Genomic DNA, 24,176 nt, shown 5'->3' with positions numbered 1-24,176 from the left:
TTTATTGAATATTAACAATAATGTTTGCACATGTCAACCCTCTGATTACCCAGAATGTTGTTTGTGACTATTTTGTTGATACTGCAAAATTTCCGTTAATAAAAATATTTGTATTGTATCTTGAAAATAATTGTTGTTTAATAATTAATAATATGATTATTTTATATACAATTAATAAAAATTTATCATAATTCTTAATTTGATATTTGACAAATAGATTAAAATTTATTAAACATTAATTTTCAACAAAAATTTTGTTAATTTATATTTAAATCTATTATATATAAATTTTAAATGTAAAAAATATTTTGCTTTTGTAAACATTTTTTTTTGGTAGTAAAAGTTGTAAAGTAATTATATGAATAAATAAGATTATAAATTTTTAAAACAATGGACAAATTTTTTTTTATTTGCATTATTGGTATTGAAAGGACATTAAAGTTTAAATTATTTGTTTATACAAATGATTTTAATTGTTAGATGGTAAATATTCATTTGAGTCATGAAATGTTTCCTCATCTTCTAATATTTTTTTATTATTATAATCTATTTTTTCACGTTTGAAACATTCTACCTCAGAAAAGTCACTAAATTCATCCTCATTTGAAGTAATTATTGAATGGTTGTTTGATTTTTTATTTTCATCATCAAGTTGTTTAATTTTTATCTTTTCTAATGCTAGTCTTATTTTAATAGTATCAGCTTCCCCAACATCACATTTAACACCATCCAAAATAACTTCTGAGAAACGTTTTCCAAAGATATATAAAACTTTTACACGATAATCAGGTATCTTTTGTATTTTATTACCATTTAATTTTAATTTTTCTAAAACAGGTAAATTTTCAATACCTTTAATTGATTCAATATTTCCTAAAAGATTATCTGATACATCAAGATATTCTAATGAAAATACTTTTGATAATCCTTGAAGATTTGTTATATCATTACCGGATAGATTAAGTTTTTTTATATTTCCAAGTTTAAGATGCCAATTGTCAATATTTGATATGCAATTATTTGATAAATTTAATTCTGTTAGGTGTGTTAAATTATGAAGTGAATTACCTATTGAATGTATTTGATTATAATTTAAAGATAGTTTAACTAAAGAAGTAAGAACAATAATGGATTCATCTATTTCAGTACATTCATTAAAAGAAAAGTCTGCATCTTTTAAAACATCCCAATTAGAATTATTTTGTAAAGAGACATTTAATTCTTTTCCAAACAAATCACTAAGTTTTTTCATACTATAATGTATTGTAATCCTTGTCAATGTTTTTTTAACACGATTTAACCCTCCTAACATTCGAATATCTCCATCAGTTAACTGAAATGTTATTTATAAATATAAATAATTTTAATCATCAACTATAAAGTCTTTTTATGTGATGCTTATTTTGTTAGATACTGTCACACTACTTTAACAATTACAATTACTACTTACCCAAAGAGCATTGAGGTTTCTGATAAAGTGAAGATTAAGCGGAAGTGTATTTGACAAGATATTTGAATTGTCAACAAAATTCTTCGACCCTTTTATCTTTAAATTACGAATACTAGTTAAAAAGTCCATAACATGTGATACATCAGTTTCATAATCATTATCTTAAATAAAATTATATATTAATAAAGTATATTTTTTTTATGAATAAAAAAATATTAAATAGTTATCATAAATCTATTAAAATTTAAAATTTAATTATTTACATTAGTATATATTTACTTATTTACTTAATTTTTAATTAAAATATTTTATAGTTAAAAAAAAATTTTTTTTTAAATAACTCACCATTACATGTAGGAATTGGTAACATCATTCTTTCTGCAATTGAATATATTTCTATTGCTGTAAATTCAAAATATTTTGGTTTCTTTTCATTTTCTTCTAACCATTTTGATCCTTTAGCAGCTAACTGTTCACATAAATCTTCAACAATTGAATGAATTTCCTATAAAATAAAAAAAGTTTTTTTTTAATATATTAAATCATTATATAAAATTTAAACATTTTTTTGTATATTTTATTTGAATTATAATTTTTATATTTGTTTTATAGATAAGCAAACTAAATAACAAAAATTATATTTCTATAGTAATCATTAAAATTTTTAAAGACATATTATACAAATATTGAAAATTAACTAATAAATAAGTATCACCTGTATATATAAAATTTTATTAAAATTGAACTAATTAATCGTTTATATCTAAATTACTATTGACAAATAAATAAAACTATCTTTTATATTTATACAATTTTTGGAAAATAAAATTAATAATTTTTTTTTATTAAAATGAATGTAGTACCAGGTAAAAATATTTTTTTTTATATATTTAAAATATATTATTTTTTTTAAGGAAGATGTTGTCGTTGTATGGTTGATTTAACTGCATTAGTAATATGTATAATATTAATATCAATACAAAGTTTTATTTTATCACAATTTTTTGTTAAAAATCTTCGTAATCCAATTTTCTATAGTGTCTCAATTCCTGATGCTATTTTAATAGTTTTAATAATTTTTGCAACAATTGCGCAAATACAAAAAAATCAAAAATATATGCGTGAAAATTATACAAGAGATGGACTTTTACATAATACATGGATCTTATGGTTAACTTATTCAATTTTTTTATCATTAAAAATTTTTACAACATTTATCTATTTTTATCAAAATTTAATTCCTCAACCACTTGAAAATTATGAAAAAATATTTGATGATCATCTTTTTAAACTAACTATAGGATTATCAATTTTTATTTTTGTTACTTTGGTTGAAGCAAATCATTATACATCATTAACAAGTAAAAGACAAATTAGTATTGATAATATTTTTAGTAATAGATGTTTAGATATATTAGATACTATTTCTATACTTGATTTATTATTCGAAAATGAGGTAAGTTAATTAATTATATATATATTTCTAATTTTAATTATAATATTTAAGAAAAATATTTGGAAACTTAATATAACATTAAAATATTGCATAGTAATATTAGTATGTATCAATTTTATTCTTCCATCATTCTCACTTTTACCATTAAAATATACTAAAATATCAGAAAAATTTTTCTGTTCAACTAAAATATGGGGCTATTTTTATATTTTATTTGTAAATGGACCTTATATGGCAATTAGAATATATCTCATGTATATTATTAAGTTTAAAAGAAGTGGAGAAAAATATGATATAAGTATATTTATTTTAAAAAATATATTATCAATCTACATTGGTACAAGAAATTTATGGAATGGTCTACAATATTGGAGAGAGAAAAGAATATATTCTGTTATAGAATTACATAAATCAACTAAAATTATTCCTATGTCTAATGAAGAATCTGATGATGATTTAAATTCTTTTGAAAGTTAGATATAATTTAAAAAAAATTTTTTTTTAAACAATTATAATAATATGGATGAAAATGAATTTTTTTTATATTTTTTAAAATATATTAAAAATAATGAACTTACATATTGATGAAAGTCTAAAAATCGTGCAGTAATTTTGTTAATATTATGTTTATTTTCTTTTTTACATAATTGTAATTCATCCTCTATTGTAGTACGTAGATATTTTTCTAATTCTACTTTTCTTTCTGCTAAAAATATAGGATCTTTATTTCCAATAAATTTTTTCTTAGGTAATTTTGATTTTTTTTGATTAGGAAAACGAATTTTGTCAAATTTAACAAAGTCATTATATCTTTTTTCAACAGTCCATTGACAATCACTAATGCATACATTTACTAAATACAACTAAAAAAAATGTTATTATTTATAAATAAGACTTTTTTTTTTTGACTAACAATATGTTTGTCTAGTCCACTCTCTTTATATCCTGTAATATTAATCATTCTATTTTTTTCAATATGTGGTGATATTTCAGAAACTTTTAACATAGCCATTTGATACAATTTTTTTTTAGTAAAAAATAAATATTAGATTGTTAAATAAAAATATATAATATATATTTATATTATAAATATCTTTAAATATATATATATATATATAAATATACAATATAACTTATAAAGAAATCACTTTGTGCCGTCAACGTTTTAAAAAGCAGTCGCGGCCTTAAATAAACTGCGCATATTATTGTATAGATAAAGAACTATGTTAAACTATTTCACATTAATTAAAAGTTAGATTATAACAACATATAACAATATTTATAATATAGATCAATTTTGTTTTGTTAAATATTTAAATTATTTTTTAAAAAATATATATATACATATATAAATATAATCAATATAAAGAAATCAAAAAGTTGTAAATAATTAAATTATTGAGATGTATTATTAAAAGTTTATAAGTATAAATATTGAGAAATCAAAAAGCATACTATAATTGATAGAAAAAAAAAGTAGAAAAATGATACTTTTTTATAAATATAACATCAATAACTATATAACCTATAAAATGCCAATCAAAATATGAAAAAAAGGCTAATTTATAAAGTATTTCATTTCACAAAATAATTAATTAATTTAACTAACATTTTTTTTTTATTCTTTAAACTAAAATTATTTAAGAAAATTGTAGAAATTTTAAAACATACTTAAATTTATCAAAGTATAAGATTTAAACATAATAATTTTATTAATATCATATAAAAATATTAATAATTTATGCTTATTTTAAAAATTGTTTTAAATAACTTAATATCTTTTAACAATAGATACAATTTTTTTTTTATAAATATTATATATTGTTTAAATATAATTTATGAATCATCAAATTATTGTTATTTTCTTTTTAATATATAATTTGTCTCAATAGTCAATTACGAATTTTTATTTTATATAATTTTTTTTTATGGAAAATATACTTTGTTAAATAACATTTAAATAAATTTACATAACAAGAAGTGCGAATAAATAAATAATCGTTTGTAGTTGTTTTTTTTATTCCATAGAGTCTTACTTTTTTCTTAATCAATTTTTTTTTCTAAAAAATTTAAATAAATATTTTTTAAATTAAAATTCTTATGTATCATATGATAGATAAATTCATAAATGGTTTAACATTAAAAAAAAACAAATAAATAGAATTTCTTTCAAAGTTTTTAGAAGTTTTTCTTTTAATTAATATACTAAAAATACTAAAAATTTTAAATTAAATTAAAAAAATAAATTTTTAAAATTTAAGAATTTATCTCGATTACTAATAAAATAAATAAAGAAGTTAAATTATACAATAAATAAGTTTTTAAGATAAACTTTTATTAATACGTTATAGTTTAAATATTTTTTTCATTTATTATTTTAAAATGCTTTTATTGACAAGTAAAAATTTTGATATAATAATTAAAAAAATGACTACAAAATGACAAATAAAACACACCATATATAGAAAATATTTAAAACTTGAAAATAATAATATTTTTTTTGCCATTAAGGATAAAAAAAATAATAATAACAATTTAAATAATATAAAAAAATTTTTATATAAATTTTATTAGTTTTAAAAAGCAAAATTATTAAATGATTTTTAATTAGCAAAATTAAATATAGCATTATATAATGAACAAATAATATTTTAAATTATATTATTAATATTATTTTTTTTTATAAAATAAAAGCTCTTTTTTTTGAAAAATAATATTGTAATTGTGACCAGATAATCTCTTGTATCATATTACTACCTCGGAAACTTTTTACCAAATATTAAAATAACATTAATTTTTTTTTTGATTCTCTTTTTAAATAATTTGTGTCAAAATTAGTATTGTAGACAAATTATGTATTCATTTTAATAGGAAAAAATAATTGTAATTCATCTTCAAAGTACACATACATATTCTTTTTATTTCTTCATTTGTCCGTAAATAATATTATACTTTTGATTTTATTCTCTGGTTTCTGACTAAGCTTAACAAAATATTGACACGTATAAATTGAAATATTAATGATAGGAAACAATATAACGATTAAATTAAATAAAAAAGCTAAATAAATTTAGATATTAGAGATTTCTGTGTATAAGCAATGATTTTTTTTTTTAGTTTTTCTCGTTTTTTTTATAGGTAAAAAATTTTAATAACGAGATTATTAATTTTATGCGACGAGCTAATGTTTTATAGCTTCTTTTGTATTATTAAGCTTTTCTTATCATAATTATTGATTATTTTTAATCAAAAAATTGTTAAGGTTTTTTCAAAAGTAATTTGAAATTTTTTTTATGTATTCATTTATTTGTTATAATTGATGTTGTTTAACAGTGGTTGTAACATTCCCTTCAGCATCAGTTGTCTCTACACTAATATTAGGATCAAGAGATTGAAGTCTTTCTTCACTTTCTGTTCCAGTGAATTTGACTCTACAAATGATGGGGTCTGTGACCTTTGTGAGTACACGTCTTGAGATGACTTCAGTACTTCCTGTTGGTGATATTTTTGTTGATTTAAATGTTGTTATTGTTGTTGGTATATCACTACCCATAATTGATAAATCACCTTCAAGAGAATCTTTATCATCATCATGGTACTCTTGGAATGTGTCCTCTGTATTTTGTGATGTATAAGTATTCGAGTCTTCCGTTTGGTTGGATGATGAAAATCCTAATAAAGAATCGTTATCTAAGCCTTCATTGCCAGGAATTATACAAGCTTCAATTATAGTTCCATCTTTTGATTTAGGTTCTCTTTCAAATTCATCGTCATATCTAAATTCATCTTCTTGAGTTTTTCTTTTGTTATCAATGCCATATGCATTTGATACTTCTAATGAATCGACAGATGTTTCTAGAATTGATGGAATTTGTGGTATTTGTTCTAGACTATCAGCTACAACAAGACTCTCTCCCATATTATCTCTATTTTCAAATTCAGTTTGTTTTTGATTATCAGAAGAAGGATCATTAAGTGAATCAACATTTTCTTCATCCTCTTTTATACTCATATCTTCATATTCAGATTCTTCACGAATATAACTTAGCATCATTACTTCGTTATTTTCGTTTGTTGGATCAGCTAATTCTTTTTCTAATCTTTCAAATTCATTAAGACTATTTCTAGAACCAGCTCTATCATCAGATACTCTTGACTTTCCACCTTCACTTTCATCAGATGATGGAGATACATCACCACTTTTTTTAAATAGTTCAGCTTCTAGTCTTTCAAATTCTTGTAAGCTACTTTCAGAAATATTGTCATAAGATTGATGTGTCTTAGATTTAGAATTTTGATTATTTTTTTCTGAAGATAAGCTAACTCTTCTTTCAAGAGATTTATCGTCGAAAATAAAGTTATCTATAACATTACCACCAGAATCTGTTGATGGTGTAACTTCTTGTTCATTTAAAGAATCAACAGATTGGGTCATAATATCTTCAGTTACTGAAATTTCTCCCTTAGGATCCTTTTTGTCGGTTTCTAATATAAAATCTTTTTCTAAAGTTTCAAATTTATCTATGACTGTTTGTGGTGATTCAACATCAGTTGATAATGCCGTTGAATGAGATCTTAATAAATTTGTTTCACCTTTATCAATAGAAAATAAATTTTTGTCTTTATCATTATCTTCCTCATCAGAATCACTTAGTTCTATTAATTGAGGTTGCTCCGATATATTATCGTCATCATCATCAAACAAAAGTTTTTCCTCTTGCTCAATATTACCGCCCAAGTTTATAGGTGATTTTGCTAATTTTTCATCACTTACACTCTTTTCTTTAGTAATATGTTGTTCTTGAATATCTTTGGGACAACCAAACTCTTCTCCTCCTGTGCTTAAGCTATCATTTTCAAGATTAAATTCATCTACACTTTCAGAATCAGTTAATAAAAAGTTTTTGTGCTCTTGAATTTCATCTTCTGTCATAAATGGATTCGGTGAACTTGTTACAGATGAATTAATTTTATCATCTTCACTGTCAAAAATATTCTTATCTCCATGTTCAACAAAAATAGAAGATGTCATTGGGTCTTCAGGTACTTCTTGAGTACTTTTTTCTTCATATAAATCATCATACTTTACATCGTCGAATAAATAGTCTTTTTCAGAAATTTTATCTAGAAATTGGAATGAATCAGATTCTTTATCACTGCTTAAAACTTCCATTTTTTTATCATTGTCATATACATCAATATTTTGAGTTAAATCTTTTGGAGTTTGTTCATTTAAAAAGTCTTTGTCAATATCATCTGAATCATTTTCTGAAATAATTAAAACTGGTGGTTGTTTTATTTCATCAACAACAAGTGTTATTTTATCTTCATGACTTTTTTGAACTTCTGAATCACTTGATAAATCTTCAGAATCAACTATAAATAATGATTCATCTACGTCTTCTTTTTGGAAAATTTCTAATTCTTCTTCTTTCTCTGGGATAACAAATACTTTCTCGGGCATAACAAATGTTGAATGAATTTTTCCATCTTTTGAATCTTTATCACTTTCACTATATTTGATATCAACCTCTTCAGACTCTACAATTGATTCATCTATAGGGGTTGTAGATAATTTTCTTTCAATCAAAGCCATTTCATCAAGTGGTGACTCTTTTAGAATTTCTTTACTTTGTTCAAGATGCTCCAATTTTAAATTATGTGATAGTTGTGGATGAACATATTGGTCAACGTCAGATTCTTCAACGATTATAAACGTTTGATCTAATTTGTTATCTTCTTTTTGTTCCTGAATTAAAAAAGATGTATCAGTAATACTTCTTTTTTCAAAAGTGTCATCATTTGGGATTATATCTAAATTAACATCTTTATGTATATATTCAGAATCAACGATAACATTTTTCAAATCTTTTTCGTCGTCTGTTGTTGATGATGATATAATATCCTTGTCATCCGATTTTTTATCATCACAAAGTTCTAAATTTTCTAAGTTAATATTCTTCATAATATTGTCTACTATACTCTCGGCTTCCTTTTTTATCAAGGTATGTTCTGTCAATTTTTTATTACTTTCTACATCTTTTTCTATCTTTCCTTCTACTTTTTCTATTTCTTCAAGTTCTGTTAATATTTCCCTTGTTATATCTTCAACAACTCTTGAAGTTTCTTCTGCAATAAAAGGTTTTTCAGAAATATGTGTGTCCTCTACTTTTGATGTAATAACATCTGCAAGCAAATGTCGTTTTTGAGTTGGAGTGTCTATATCAATGTCTGTTTCCAATGTTTCATTTTTTTCGGACTGTCCATGTACATTTTCGTCAAAAAGTTGTTCTGTAAATTTGGGTGATTTTGAAATGCCAAAGCATTCTTCTACAATTTGTCTAGATTCATGTTCTGCAAAATCTTCTAGTGCTTTAACCTCTTCCATTGGAACTGATTTAGTTTTTGGTTTATCATCTGGCAGTATCAATTTTTCTTCTTGTGTTGTTAAAATTGTTTCTTCACTAGGTTTTGCCTCATGTAATTCACCATAGGTTTCATGATCAATTTGGTTGTATTCTATAATATCCTCATTATGTGGTGATGTAGTGTAAGTAATGTCTCCTTCTTCTAATGGGCCAGTTGTTATGTTGTCGCTTTTAATAGTTGTATCAAAAATTGAATTAACAATATCTGTTGATTGTTTTTCAGCAAATAATTCCAGAGAACTTTTGTCGTTATTCAAAAATTCTTTTTCATCTTTATCTGTTTTTTCATCAGCTTCAGAAGTAAGATTACTAATAATTTTTTCTGGGGATGATATTAAATTTTGAGATTGTTCGACATAATCTAATAACGTACTTGATGATACACCGGTTTCTGGATATATTTCTTCAAGATCTGATTTTACAGCGTCTTTGTTAATTAAATCTTTTTCAGCTGTAGTTGTTTCATAATCTTTTTCCATTATATGTTTTTCAATGTCACGTTCATAAGACTTGTCTGTATCTGTTGAAATGTGGCCAACGTCTTCTTGTTCAGGTGATTTTACGATAGGATCAACTATTTCGTATTCAGTCGTTTCAGGCTTTTGATTTACCATTTCCTTTGTTTCATCTTGTATTTCAGTGAATAAATTATCAGTTTCTTCAATAATTTGACGTTCCTTAATATTTTCTTGATTGTCTGTATCACTGAGATTTTCTAAAAATTCGTAGTCTTTGTTTGATTCAATAGTTGTTTCGATATCTTCTTCCGTCAATGGTTTCTTAATTGAAACTCCAGAGAAGAAATCTTTTTCAAAGGAATTACTATCATCGGAATCTTTTATTAGTGTATGTGGAACTTCTTGATAAAAATGTTCATCATCATGAATAATGTTGGTACATTCAAATTCTTTAGAAGTATCTTCCTGTGAAGATGATTTTACTGGCTCATCAAAAGTTTGTTCTTTAATTGTGTCAATATCAGGTTGATGTGTATCATCATCTAGAATTTTTCCTTGTTTAATAGAATATCCTGCAAAAAATTCATCCTCAAATAAATCTTTCTTATCGTCTATCTTTTCATCTGATGAGTTATCAGATCTTTCTTCAATATCTTTACTTGAATAATCTTCTATTGTCTCTTTACCTATTTCCATGTTGTCTTCTAAAGGAATTTCTTTAATTTTTGGTTCTTCATCAAGCATTTCTTGTTCATTACCAAATACGTCGCTTTTGAAGACACTTATTTTTTCATTAGCAGATATTGATTTTCCTGCAAAAAATTCATCTTCAAATGGCTCCGTGTCTATATTTCTTTCTTGATAAGATGTTTCTGTACTTTTTTCCTCATCTAATGATGATATTTTTTCGGAAGATTCACTTTTGATGCTATATCCAGCAAAGAATTCATCATCTACATTTGATGAATGAGATGATAAATTAACTTCTTCATCTAATAGAGTTGGTGCATTTAAAGTCGTACCAATGTTTTCATCTTCCAGATCTTTTTTATCACTTGTTGGTGAAATAACAATGTAGTCAGTTTCTGTAATATCTTTATTCATTGTAGCATTATCACTTAATTTTTCTTCTTCTTTAGATGAAGGCTCATCGAAAGATAAATCTGATTTAATATAATTATCTTTAAACATGTCCGATAGTCTGCGTTCTAATTTACCAAATTCATTTACTGATGATAAAATGTCTTTTTCATCATCAAATAATTTTTCTTTTTCTTCGTCTTTAAAATCAGCATCATCGGTAGTAGATGTTGTTTTTTCAATGTTCATTTGTTCAAATTCTTCTACTGAAGACTTAGAAAGATGATCAAAGGTTTCCAACGAAGATTTTTTTGTCTCAAAACTATCTTCAGCAGTTTCAGAAGGCTCTTCAGTTTGATGTGATTCAGAATCAGTGTGAATAATAGAAGATTTTGTGACTGTTTCAATGGCGTGGTAGTTATCATTTTTAAAAGGTGATTCAGGAGCATGATCAAAATCTTGAATTTGTGTTTCAACGAATTGTTTGTCTTCATTTAACGTTGTTTCTGGTATTTGATCTGAAACAGATAATGGTATATTTTCAATGTATCCAAAATCTGATTTTATTTGCTCATCTTTAACATCCTTTGGTTGTTCATCTAATGAAGCAATATAATCAGTAGTCTTTTTTTCTTTTTCCAAAGTTTTACTTTCATCAACTGCAGAAATGTTGGAACTTGATTTTAATTGGCCATCTTCCAAATGACCGTGATCATATGACTCTTGATCTGAATCTGGATAGTCTGGAGATTCAGGACGTTGGTAGGTTTCATCAAATGGAAGTTTATCATGGTGTATTTCTTTTTCTACATCAGAACTATTTGTTTGATCAACATCTTCACCAGAATGATCATAGAATGTTGATGAAGAAACTTCATCTGTGATGCCGTCATTTCTTTTGGATTCAAATAAATATTCGTCTTCAGAATTAGGTGACTCTGGACGGTGTTGGATTTCATCAAAAGCAATTTTATTTTGATAACTTAAATTATCAACATGGGATTCTTTATCTTTTTTATAAACTTCATCTTCATCACTTTGTTTATCTGTTGAACTTTCGACTACTTTATCAATTTCCTCTGGTTTTATTGAATCTTCTTCGGTCATTATTGGTTCAGGAGATTTATCACTAACCAAAGATTCTTCTTTTTTAATCTCTAAAATCATGTTTCCATCATCTTCTAGATGCTCAATGTTTTCATCATCAAAATAAGTTCTATCTTTGTCTAAGTCAGCATCAGAATGAGCTTTAGTTAAAGGTGTTACTTCTACAATTTCAACTTCTTCTTTGATTTCTGGAGATTTTGTAACAGTGTCTATTTTTTGTTCAAGACTTTTAGGTGATTCTTCAACTTCTGAATCGTAAATATCTTTTATTATTGGTTCTTGATGCAATTCATAATCAGTTTGATCGGTTACATCAACAGGTTGTTCTAGTTCACTATAATATGTTGTCGTTGCTGAAGTAGTAGTTTCTACATTTTTATAGTCATCGTGAATTTTAGAAGATACAGCAAAAATACTCTCTTCTATCTCAGCAGCTTTGGATGATTCTCTAGGGGTTTCTGATTCAATAAATTTAGTTTCTGGTTCATAGTAATCTTTGTTATCATAAGATAATATTTTTCCAGCATGTTTTTCCGATTCGTTGTATAATTTCATTGTAATACTAGCTTCATCATTTTTGTAATCATCTTTTTTCTCTGAAAATTTATCTATATTTTCTTCTGTGTTTTCAGCCGATTCAGGAATTTTTTCTACATTTATTGCTTCAATGTCTTCAATTTTTGTTTCATAATGTTTATCATGATCAGGTGAGTCCATTTTGTCAGTATTTTTATCCAAATTGTCATAAGATGTTGGCATTGTGATGATACTTTCATTGTATACGTTCTCATCTTCTTCTTTTTGTAATTCAGAAGTAATATCTTTTATTTTTAGTGGTGATCCAGCCGGATATTCTTCTTTACTGCTTATTAATTCTGTTTCAACTGCATCTGCTGTAATAGGTGATTCCAGATCTTTTTCTGCAATTTCTTCGCCTGCATTGTCATCGTATTTTGTTGGATCAGAAGTAATATCGTAAGTTTTAAATTCTTCTTCTACTTCTGGTAACTCAGATGTAATTTCTTTTCCTTTTTCAAAAATTTCAGGTAACTTTATAGTAGCTGCCATTTCATTTATTTCTGTCTCTGGTTTATGATACCTGTCAACATCAATTGGATCAGATGCTTCAACAGACTTCTCTGGTTCATCGTAGTATGCATTTATTGGAGTAGCAGTTTTTACATTCATGGTATCATCTGTATCTTCTGTAGGTTTTAAAATAATTGGTTTTTCTGGTTGAATGTTTTCAGGTAATTCACCAGCAACAACGGATTCGGTGATTTGAATGTCTGATTCAAAGTGCTTTTCATAGTCAAGATGACTTATCTCCTCACTAGGTTGATCTAATATACTACTATATGTTGCCGTTGTGGTAATTGTTTCCACATTTTCATAATCTTTGCTCTTAGGAGATTCGCTAACGGTTTCTTCATCCTGTACAACAGTTTCAGATAGTTCTTCACAGATTACATTTGCAGCGACTTTCATTTCTGTTTTAAAAGTGTTTTCTAAGTCATGTTTTAACAAATCTTCACTGAAGTTACTTAAATCATTATAAGAAGCATTTTTTTTGTCTTCTTCTATTAGTTTGTCTCTGTATTCCTCTTTTGGTGATTCAGAAGTGGTTTTTTCTACTTCTGAAGTTGATCCAACTAGTATGTTCAAGTTTTCACTTGGTGGTTTCGAATCAAGTTTTATATCAGGTGACCCGTTGGTAGTTTCTTCTTCACTAGTAAATCCAGGAAGTTTTTCAGCAACAGATTTTTCTGTTGTTTTAATTTCAGTCAAGTTTTCCTCTTCATTGTCAGGTTTGTCTACTTCTTTGAAATCTTTATCTGAATCTTCAAAGTATGCTGTTGTTGTAGCAATACTCTCATTTATTATGTTCTTGTCATCTGGTGTTTCGGAAAGATCTTTTACTTCTAGTGGTGATTCAGTTGAGTATTTTATTTCGTCGTCAGATGGTTTGATTTCAACTAGGTTTTCTAAAGTGAGTGATTCCATATCTTTTTTCTCAATATCTTTAGTTATGTTGTAATCATAAGTTATTGGTTCAGGAGTAGTGTCGTGTATTATAAACTCTTCTTCCCTTTCTGGGGATTCAATCAAAGTTTCTTCTATTTTTTCAATGGTTTTAGGTGACTCTTCAGTAGCTACCGTTTCAATAATTTCTATTTCTGGTTCATGGTATGATTCATAATCAGTTTGATCAACTACTTGAACAGGTTTTCCTAATTCATCATAGTAGGTTGTTGTTGTTGTAGTTATGGTTTCTACGTTTTCATAGTCATCTGTACGTTCAGATATTTCTAGCATATTGTCTACTTTTTTCTCCTTAGTTTTAGGTAATTCACTATCAATTTTGGATTCAATACTTCTATCTTCTGGCTTATGATGTTCTTCATAGTCAGGTTGGTACATTTCTCCGGTATGATTTTGTGAATCGTCATAATATGTTGTCGTTGTAGTAATAATTGTTCCAAAATCTTTATCATCCATTCTTCTTTCTGGAGATTCTGCTAGAATGAATTCCTTACCTTCAATAGTTTCTATTAATTGTTCTGCGGTTTCTGGTTCTCTTTCTTTAACTTCAAGTTCATAGTGGTCATCATAATCAGGTAGATCCACTTTTTCAATGTGCTTATCTGAATCGTCATAGTAAACCGTAGTTTTGCCATGGTCATCAGCTGTTGTATAGACTTCATCTTCTAACGAGTGTATCTCAGTATCTTTGTCTAAAGGTAATTCTTTTTGCTGAAGTGAGTCAGCTTCTATATCGTCAACCAAAGTTTCTTCTTGAGTTTGATCATTTAAATTTAAACTTCTTGGTATTCGTCTATCGTCGTAATCTCTCTGTTCTACGTATGATTCCTCTTCTAAAGGTAAGGATTCAACTATTTCATGTTCGCGGATTGGAGATTTACTAGAAAATGTTTGATAATGTGTTGAGTCAATAGTGTCTTCTTCTTTAGATAAGGAATAATCATCTAGTATTCTTCTCTTATCATCGGTAACTTCAGAAACTTTTCCTTGAATATCATCGAAATTGGTGTTATCATCATTCTCTTCAAATAGATTTTTTGAAACGTACATTTCTTTATCAAGTTGCTGTTCAAGATATGATTCTTCGACCGTTGGATGTATGTCAAATAATGAACTTTCGTGAATTGGTTGTGGTTGTTCATTATCAATAACTGTTAATACATCTTCTTCAGTGTCAATGGGCAAGGTTGTTGGTGAAACTGCTTTTTCAGTAATTTCTATAATTTCTTTATCTTCTGATGGTTCTGGACGATGCTCTTTTCCTTCTCCTAGTTCCCCAATAGTTCTGTCTGATAATGACTCAAATTCAAATCCATCTTTTGCTGCTGGTGATTCAACAATTTCTTTCTTTTCATAATCATATATTTCAGGGCTTCTTTCTACAGTGGACGCAGATTTAGCATCAAAAATTGGAGATTCATGGACATCTGTCTTCTGGGAATGAAATTCTTGTTTAAGAAGTTGTTTATTCATAGTTTCCTGTGACAAATGGCCGTAATCATATGGCTCTTGATCTGAATCTGGATAGTCTGGTGATTCAGGACGTTGGTAGGTTTCATCAAATGGAAGTTTATCATGGTGTATTTCTTTTTCTACATCAGAACTATTTGTTTGATCAACATCTTCACCAGGATGATCATAGAATGTCGATGAAGGAACTTCATCTGTGATGCCGTCATTTCTTTTGGATTCAAATAAAAATTCGTCTTCAGAATTAGGTGACTCTGGACGATGTTGGATTTCATCAAAAGCAATTTTGTCTTGATAACTTAAATTATCAACATGGGATTCTTTATCTTTTATATAAAATTCATCTTCACTTTGTTTATCTGTTGAACTTTCGACTACTTTATCAATTTCCTCTGGTTTTATTGAATCTTCTTCGGTCATTATTGGTTCAGGAGATTTATCACTAACCAAAGATTCTTCTTTTTTAATCTCTAAAATCATATTTCCATCATCTTCTAGATGCTCAATGTTTTCATCATCAAAATAAGTTCTATCTTTGTCTAATTCAGCATCAGAATGAGCTTTAGTTAAAGGTGTTACTTCTACAATTTCAACTTCTTCTTTGATTTCTGGAGATTTTGTAACAGTGTTTATTTTTTGTTCAGGACTTTTAGGTAATTCTTCAACTTCTGAATCGTAAATATCTTTTATTATTGGTTCTTGATGCAATTCATAATCAGTTTGATCGGTTACATCAACAGGATGTTCTAGTTCATTATAATATGTCGTCGTTGTTGAAGTAGTAGTTTCTACATTTTTATAATCATCATGAATTTTAGGAGACTCTGTAAAAATACTCTCTTCTGTCTCAGTAGTTTTGGATGACTCTCTAGAAGTTTCTGATTCAATAAGTTTAGTTTCTGGTTCATAGTATTCTTTGAAATCAGGTTGGTATGTTTCTCCACCATATTTCTCCAAATCGTCGTTAGACGTTGTCATTTTAGTAGTACTTTCATAAACTATGTGTTTTTCTTCTTCCTTTGGTGATTCAGAAATGATATCTTCTACTTCTTGTGGTGATTCAACTGAATATCTTCTTTCATATTCGATTGATTTAGCTTCAGCTGTGTCTTCTTTAAATGGTCTTTCAATATCCTTTTCCACAGAATCTACATCTAAAGTTTTGTCATAAGTTGTTGGCTCAGGAGTAATATCATAGACTTTAGATTCTTCTTTCATTTCTGGTGATTCAATTGTAATATCTTCTTTTTTATCAATAGTTTCGGGTAGTTCTTCAATGACTATCGTTTCATTAGTTTTTAGCTCTGGTTCATAGCATTTTTCGTAATCAGATTGATCAAATGTTTCAATAGGTTTATCTGATTCATCATAGTAGGTTGTTGTTGTTGTAATAATAGTTTCTACGTTATCATAGTCGTCTTGAATTTCAGGATACTCTGTAAAAATGCTTTCTTTTTCAGCAGTTTTAGGTAATTCTGTAGTAGTCTCTAATTCAATATTTTCAATCTCTGGTTCATAGTACTCTTTATAGTCAGTCTGGTAATTTTTTTCATCAATTTTTTCCAAGTCTTTGTTAGACGTTTCCATTGTAGTAGTACCCTCATTGAACATGTGTGTATCTTCTTCCTTTGGCGATTCAGAAATGATATCTTCTACTTCTTGTGGTGATTCAACTGAATATTTTCTTTCATATTCGAGTGATTTATTTTTAGCTGTGTCTTCTTTAAGAGGTGATTCAATATCTTTTTCTACAAATTCTTTAGCTTCATCGTGGATTGTTCCTTCGGAAGTAGTTTTATGAATAATAAATTCTTCTTTTATTTCCGGTGATTCAATTGTAATTTCTTCTCTTTTTTCGATGGTTTCAGGTAACTCTTCAATAGTTACTGCTCCACTGATTTCAACTTCTGGTTTACGATATGATTCATAGTCAGTTTGATCAATTACTTCAACAGGTTTTCCTGATTCATCGAAGTAGGTTGTTGTTGTTGTGGTAGTAACTTTTACATCTTCATACTCATTATGAATTTCAGGCGATTCAATGTAAACCCTTTCTTTTTCCTCGCCGGTTTCAGGTAATTCACCGACAGTTTCTGATTCAATATTTTCGACTTCTGGTTCATAGTACTCTTTAAAATCAGGCTTGTATGAATCTCCGACGTATTGTTCTGAATCGTCGTAATGTATTTCAGTTGAAGTAATAATTGTTTCAACATCTTTTCCTTCGGGAGACTCTTCTACAACCTTTTCCTTGTCCGCAGTAGTTTCAGGTAACTTCTCGATAGTTTCAGATTCACTACTTTTACTTTTTGGCTCGAAATGCTCTTCAAAAGCAGACTGTTTAATTATTTCAACAGATTTTTCAGGTTCATCAAAGTATGTTGTTGTAGTAACAATTTGTTCATCTTTATAGTCATCTGTATGGTCAGGTAGTCTTATATTAACGTCTTCTATTTCACTAGTAGTTTCAGATAATTCTTTAGCAGTATCTAATTTAATATCTTTAACTTCTGGTATATAATGTTCTTTATATTCAGATTGGTACATTTCTTCAGCATATTTGTTCGAATCGTCGTAGAATGTTGTTGTAGTAGTAGTGGTTTCAACGTTTTCATAATCACCATGAGTTTCTGGATATTCATTATAAACACTTTCTATTACTTCAGTAGTTTTAGGTACTTCTTCGATAGAAACAGATTCACTACTTTTACCTTCTGATTGATAATGTTCTTCGTGATCAAGTTGATCTATTTTACCAATATAATTTTCTGGATCATTGTAGTAAGTCGTTGTCGTGATGATAGTCTCAACATTTTCGTAGTCATCTATTCCTTCTGGAGATTTTGTTGCAATGTCTTCTTCATCTCCAGTCATTTTAAGTGATTTTTCTACAGTTACCACTTCAGTTTTTTGAACTTGTGGTTCATAGTGCTTTTCATAATCATGTTGTTCACTTACATCGGTATGTTTGTCCGAATCGTCGTGAGGTGTTGTTGTTGTGATAATAGTTTCATTTAATATGTTTTTATCTTCTGGTGATTCGGAAACATCTTTTACTCTTGATGGTAATTCAGTTAAGTATCTTATTTCGTCGTCAATGGATTTGGTTTCGAATATATTTTCTGCAGTAGGTAATTCCAGATCTTTTTCTAAGAAGTCTTTAGCTTCATCGTGGGTTTTTGCTTCGGTAGTAGGTTTATGAATTATAGATTCTTCTTCTCTTTCTGGAGATTCAATCAAAATTTCTTCTCTTTTTTCAATGGTTTTAGGTGACTCTTCAATAGCTACCGTTTCACTAATTTCTACTTCTGGTTCATGATATGATTCATAATCAGTTTGATCAACTACTTGAGCAGGTTTTCCTGCTTCATCATAGTATGCTGTGGTAGAAATTGCAACATTTTCATGTTCATCTATACTTTCAGGTAAACCGATAATACTGTCTACCTTTTTCTCAGTAGTTTCAGATGATGTGCTGTCAATTTTTGATTCAATACTTCTATCTTCTGGCTTATGATGTTCATCGTAATCAGGTTGATACATTTCTTCGTCATGTTTTTTTGAATCGTCGTAATATGTTGTCTCTGTCATGACAATTTCTTCATCTTTGTAGTCATCTTTGGTTTCTGGATGTTTTGAAGTAAGATTTTCTTCTTTCTCAACGGCCTTGGGTAGATCATCAATTATTATATGTTCAGTAATTTTAATTTTTGGTTGGAAATCTTCTTCGTAACTGTGCTTATCTTTTTCTTCAGTTGATTTGTCTGATTCATCGAAATATATTGTTGAAGTTACTACACCCTCAATAAGACTGTCGCTATCTTCTTCTCTTTGTACTTCAGAAGTAATTTCTTCTACTTCTGGGACAAATTCAACATGTTCTTTTTCTTCTGGGAATATGGTTTTATGAACATCAACTTCCATAGTAAGTGGTAAGTTCTCGGTTTGAACGTCTAACTGATTATCTGTTTCAATTTCATCTTCTACATTTATAGGCCCAGTTGATTCTATTAAATGTTGAGTGATTATATTTTTATCGTCTAAATATGATCTTTCATTTGTACTTTCTTCTTCATGATCAGAAGGTTCTTTTGATTGTATTTCAAATTTATCTGGATATATTGGTGGCATTGAAATATATTCTTCAGATTTTGCAATAATATTTTCATGATATATTTCTTCATCTATTGGTTGACTTAAATCATTTTCTTTTTCTCTAGAAATACTCTCATTTCTAATTATGTTTCCTGGATGTTCAATTATATCTTTAGTAGCAGTTGATAACACATCTTCTGACTCTCTTCTAACAATATAATGTGGTTTACCTTCTTCATCATAAAGTACATCTGTCTGTATTGATGCAATATCTTTAATTGATGTTTCGCTTGCTTCATCTGGAATATCTTCTTTTTCTATTTTTTCTTCAATTAAACCGCTTGATGGATCAAGGAATTTCTGATTAATTCCCATTGCTTCTAGTTTTGTTACTGGAACTTCAACTTCTTCATAAGTAGCTTCAACCGTAGTAATTGGTGATCCAATTTCAATTGATTTTATCTTTTCTATGATTGTTGTTGTCTCAACAATCTTTGTTTCATGAGTTACTTCATCACTATCCGGTTTTTTAATTATCTTACTTATAATAGTTATTTCCTCTTCTGGTTCACCAACTTTTTCAATTGTTGGTGAGATGGATTGTTTTTCATCTTTTTGATACTCATCCATTTTTTCTTCATATGGATAGTTATATTTTTGTTCGTCTTCATCAACTTGGTATTGTTGTTGTTCAGAAAATTCACTACTATCAAATTCAGGACGACTACTTTCTATGTTTACATTGGTGAAACTAATTTCACTTTCATCATCAGGTTTACCTGTATCATCTACGTTAATTTCATGGTCATCATAGTCAGGGAATCTGTCGCCTTTTTGTACATGTGAATATTCAATATCTTGCGATTCAGAATCAGTTGAGATACTATCAGCAACCTCTTCAACAATCACATGTGGTTTATTATCTTCTTTCATTGCCATTATTGTTGTTTCTGGATGATATTCTGGCAAATGTTCTTCATCTACTTCATCAGTTTCATCTTTTAATTGTTCTTCGTCATGTGATGTGTCTTTCAACAATTTTTCCGTGTCTGGAGAATAATCTTTTTCAGTGAGTAATTCGGGAGATTGAACAACTTCACTTGTTGTGTATACAAATGGTTCTTTGTCTTCTTTATCTTTTAATATTTTTTTAGTTGTCGTTATAATATCTTCAGTAATGGTGGTAGTAGACATTTTTATTAATTCGTCGTCATCCTCATCACCATCAACTTCTCTTTTACTAACTATTTTATCTTCATGTATCTCTGAAACTGGTTCTGATGTAATTTTTAAATTTGCATCATCCATCTTTTCTTCTTCATAAATGTCAGCTTTTCCAATTTGAGGTTGGACATCTTCATCACTAAACTCTTCAACTTCATATTCTTCTTCATAAATTTCACCGTCTTTGCCAATTCTTGTTTTTTTCTTAGTAGTAATTGTTTTTGTTACTTTACGTTCTTGTTCAATTTCAATAAGTTCTTTCTTTCTATCAATTATATCACTTTTCTTATCATTATCATCCTTAACACCATCTAATACTCCAGATTCAAACATTGCTGACAATCTTTGAACTGATTTTATCGATGAAGTCTCAACAACTGGTGATTCTATGTTTTCTTCTTCATCCACTTTGGCAGTTTCATGTTTTTCAGGTAGATTTAATTTTTCAACACTTGATTCAAGATTTTGTGTAGGTGAAATTTCTTGTTCTTGTGTATAAATTACTGAAGATGGTTTATCATTTGTAATCATTGCTTCTCTACTCAATATATTTTCAAATTTAGCTACTTTATTTTTAACAGATTGTGGTGTAATTGAGTCTTTATCATCATCTAAAACATATGAAAAGAAGATTATTTTATGCTACTTAAAATTATTTTCCTTTTTTTTACAATCATTTTACCCCCATTTTAAAAAAAAATGTAGCATTAAAGATCAACTTAAAATTTGTGTTGAAAAAAAAAATCAAAATTGTACAATCACAATGAATAAACTAAAATTTAGTCAAAGGTTCATATGAAATATTTAATAAAAAAGGAGAAGATGAAAATAAAAATATAAATAAACTAATAAAGTGTATAGAAGCAATAATTATAAGAAAATATATGTATAAATATAAATATTGCCAAAAACACAATACACAATATATAAAATCTTTTTTTTTTTTCATTTTTACTAATGGTATCTTTGTGAAAATGAACAAATTATTTTTTCTTTATGTTTGCATAAAATTTTTTAAAAAATTTCTTTGATTATTAACAAAATATTTTTTATATATAATTTTAAGTCCTTTTTAATTTTTTTCAATTATTTTTATCCTTTGATATTGGTATTATATGAGTGTTTTTGTTAGCTGAAGCTTCCATTGATTCGTCAAAAGTGTTAGTTGTATGTAAAATACCGTCATAAATGTTGTTGTTGACTTTTAATCGAAATTTATCTCCTGAATCATATATTTTAAATTTGTAAAAATTCTTTTTTACTATTTTAATGTTTTTAATAGTACATTCTTATAACAAACATTTCTTTAATTGATTATTTTAAGACCCACGTATATTAGTATATTAGTTAAATGATAGAAAAAGCAAAAAATAAAAATTATATGTGATAGATAGTGAAAAAAACACAAAATAAAACAAAAATTTTTTTATATACATATTTTAAATCACAAGTCAACATAAAAAAAGTTGGATATTTTATATGCTATATAGATAAGCAGTTTGTAACTTAAAGCACGATAGTATTACAGTATAAATGAAAAGCACAAAATTTTTGTTAATTAATATAAATTGTTAAATGTATAGCCTAACATAAATGTTATTATTTTTTTTTTATAACATTTGACTTTTATATGTGTTAAAAGAAAAATAAATTTCCTTATTGTACATAGTACTCACCACTTTGATTCTCATCAAAAATAACTTTCTTATCCGTATCATTAGGAAATTCTTCTAAAAATTTATATTATAAAAATAAAAAAACTTATAAAACATACGTTCTGGTATATATGTTGTTTGTGTTGTGACAATTGTATGTGTCATTCGTTTAGAAGTTACATCTCCATTATCTTCTGTATATCCTTCATCAACTTTTTCAGATTGTTTTATATTATCTTGTGATGTCAATCCATCAATTTCCTTTTCATATTCTTTTTCATCTAAAAAAAATATTGTTTAGTTAAATGACATATACAAGCAAATTATTATTAGTAAAATTATTAATTTTCTATAAACATGGACAGATTGTTAATGGATTAAAATAGCAAGATAAATTTTTTAGTTAAACAAAAAAGCATTATTTGTAATATATAAATATCTATTAAACATATTTACGCACAAATTTCATTTAATAATTTTCTTTGTGTTTTCATAACCTCATCATCAGTTTTATTATCCATTCCTGGTGTCAATTCTTCATAACTCATCTTAGTAGTTGTTATACGTCTAGAACTAGTAGCTACTATTTGTAAATCAGTATTAGGATAGTCTTTTATCATAGCTAATACAATTTTGTCAAAAAGAGTATTATCTTTGGGAACATTTATACCGGATAATTTTAATTCATCTTCAAGATTCATAATACGCTGAACTACTAATAAAAATTTTTCTTCATCATAGTATGGAGAATTTTTTATTTGACTAATCATTCCATTAAAATATGAATATTTTTTTTCTAAGTCCGTTAATAAACTATGATTTTTATTATCATTTCCTAGATTTCGAATAGGAATAGAAACTTCTTTATCAGAATTCATTTATACTAGATTTTTCAATTTGGATTTTTATTTATTTTAAATTTTTAATAAAATGTATAATTTATATAATATAGAATAATATTTTAGAATATTTTATATAATATAAAAGTTAATCAAAAAAAAAAATCTGTTTTAATAGTAATGTCGATAATTTTTTAAAATAGATATTTTATTACTAAACTAAAAGAAATAAAATCTTTTCAGGTGATATATTGTTTTATAAAACTAAAATATTATGTATATTAGTAACTTTTCACAATTATCTTTCTTCTTAGCAACAATCAATTGTTTTGTGGAAATAATGTAAATTTAATGGCTATCTATCTTAATTTCATTTTAACAAATCATATTATAAGTGAATAGAGTAAGTAAAAAATTTTATCATCAATGAAAATAATGCATTATTTATGTATTATAATTTCACCAGATGCCGAAATTTTTAAATTATAAATTTATCAGTACTGATTGATGAGGTTTATATGTTTTGCTTTTTAATAAAATTAAATATTAATTTATATATAAAAGAAGGATTATTTTTCTTACTCTATGCAATATAACTTTTATATTTTTCTATAATAAATATATCATTATCATCTCCCCCACAATTACAACAACAATGAAAAGTATTACTATTTTTTTTTATTGCTTTTTTTTTTAATTTAAATATCTTTTTATTTTAGACCCATTATTTGTCCCATATTTATTTTATTTTTTTGTGCTTGTGTTATTGTGTTTACAAGAAATTAAAATTTTTTTTTTGTGTAATAATAAAAAGGTAAGGATATTGAAAGTTTGAAAAAATATTTTATGTATAGTTTGAAAATTAATATGA

At 26.6% G+C, this 24,176-nt stretch overlaps 3 protein-coding genes across 3 annotated transcripts; all 3 read right to left on the bottom strand.

Moving 5' to 3' along the window:
- Nucleotides 1-469: 469 nt before the first annotated feature.
- On the bottom strand, nucleotides 470-3,918 carry SRAE_X000190900 (Nischarin; the record flags this gene model as incomplete). Its single annotated transcript, XM_024654274.1, has 5 exons — nucleotides 470-1,333; nucleotides 1,451-1,611; nucleotides 1,796-1,955; nucleotides 3,485-3,769; nucleotides 3,820-3,918. The coding sequence occupies 5 exons, from the start codon at nucleotides 3,916-3,918 to the stop codon at nucleotides 470-472; spliced, it is 1,569 nt and encodes a 522-aa protein (XP_024499379.1).
- A 2,298-nt stretch (nucleotides 3,919-6,216) lies between these two features.
- SRAE_X000190800 (Hypothetical protein) lies at nucleotides 6,217-10,896 on the bottom strand (the record flags this gene model as incomplete). Its single annotated transcript, XM_024654263.1, has 1 exon — nucleotides 6,217-10,896. One exon carries the CDS (start codon nucleotides 10,894-10,896, stop codon nucleotides 6,217-6,219), a length of 4,680 nt encoding a protein of 1,559 aa, XP_024499378.1.
- A 10,997-nt stretch (nucleotides 10,897-21,893) lies between these two features.
- Nucleotides 21,894-23,344, bottom strand: SRAE_X000190700 (Hypothetical protein; the record flags this gene model as incomplete). The annotated part of the gene is made up of 4 exons (XM_024654252.1): nucleotides 21,894-22,033; nucleotides 22,488-22,541; nucleotides 22,586-22,747; nucleotides 22,927-23,344. The coding sequence occupies 4 exons, from the start codon at nucleotides 23,342-23,344 to the stop codon at nucleotides 21,894-21,896; spliced, it is 774 nt and encodes a 257-aa protein (XP_024499377.1).
- Between the last annotated feature and the right edge of the window lie 832 nt (nucleotides 23,345-24,176).

The sequence above is a fragment of the Strongyloides ratti genome, scaffold srae_chrx_scaffold0000003, assembly GCF_001040885.1.
Source record: "Strongyloides ratti genome assembly S_ratti_ED321, scaffold srae_chrx_scaffold0000003".
Classification (NCBI taxonomy): Eukaryota; Metazoa; Nematoda; class Chromadorea; order Rhabditida; family Strongyloididae; genus Strongyloides; species Strongyloides ratti.
This window is presented reverse-complemented; position numbering and strand designations above follow the sequence as displayed.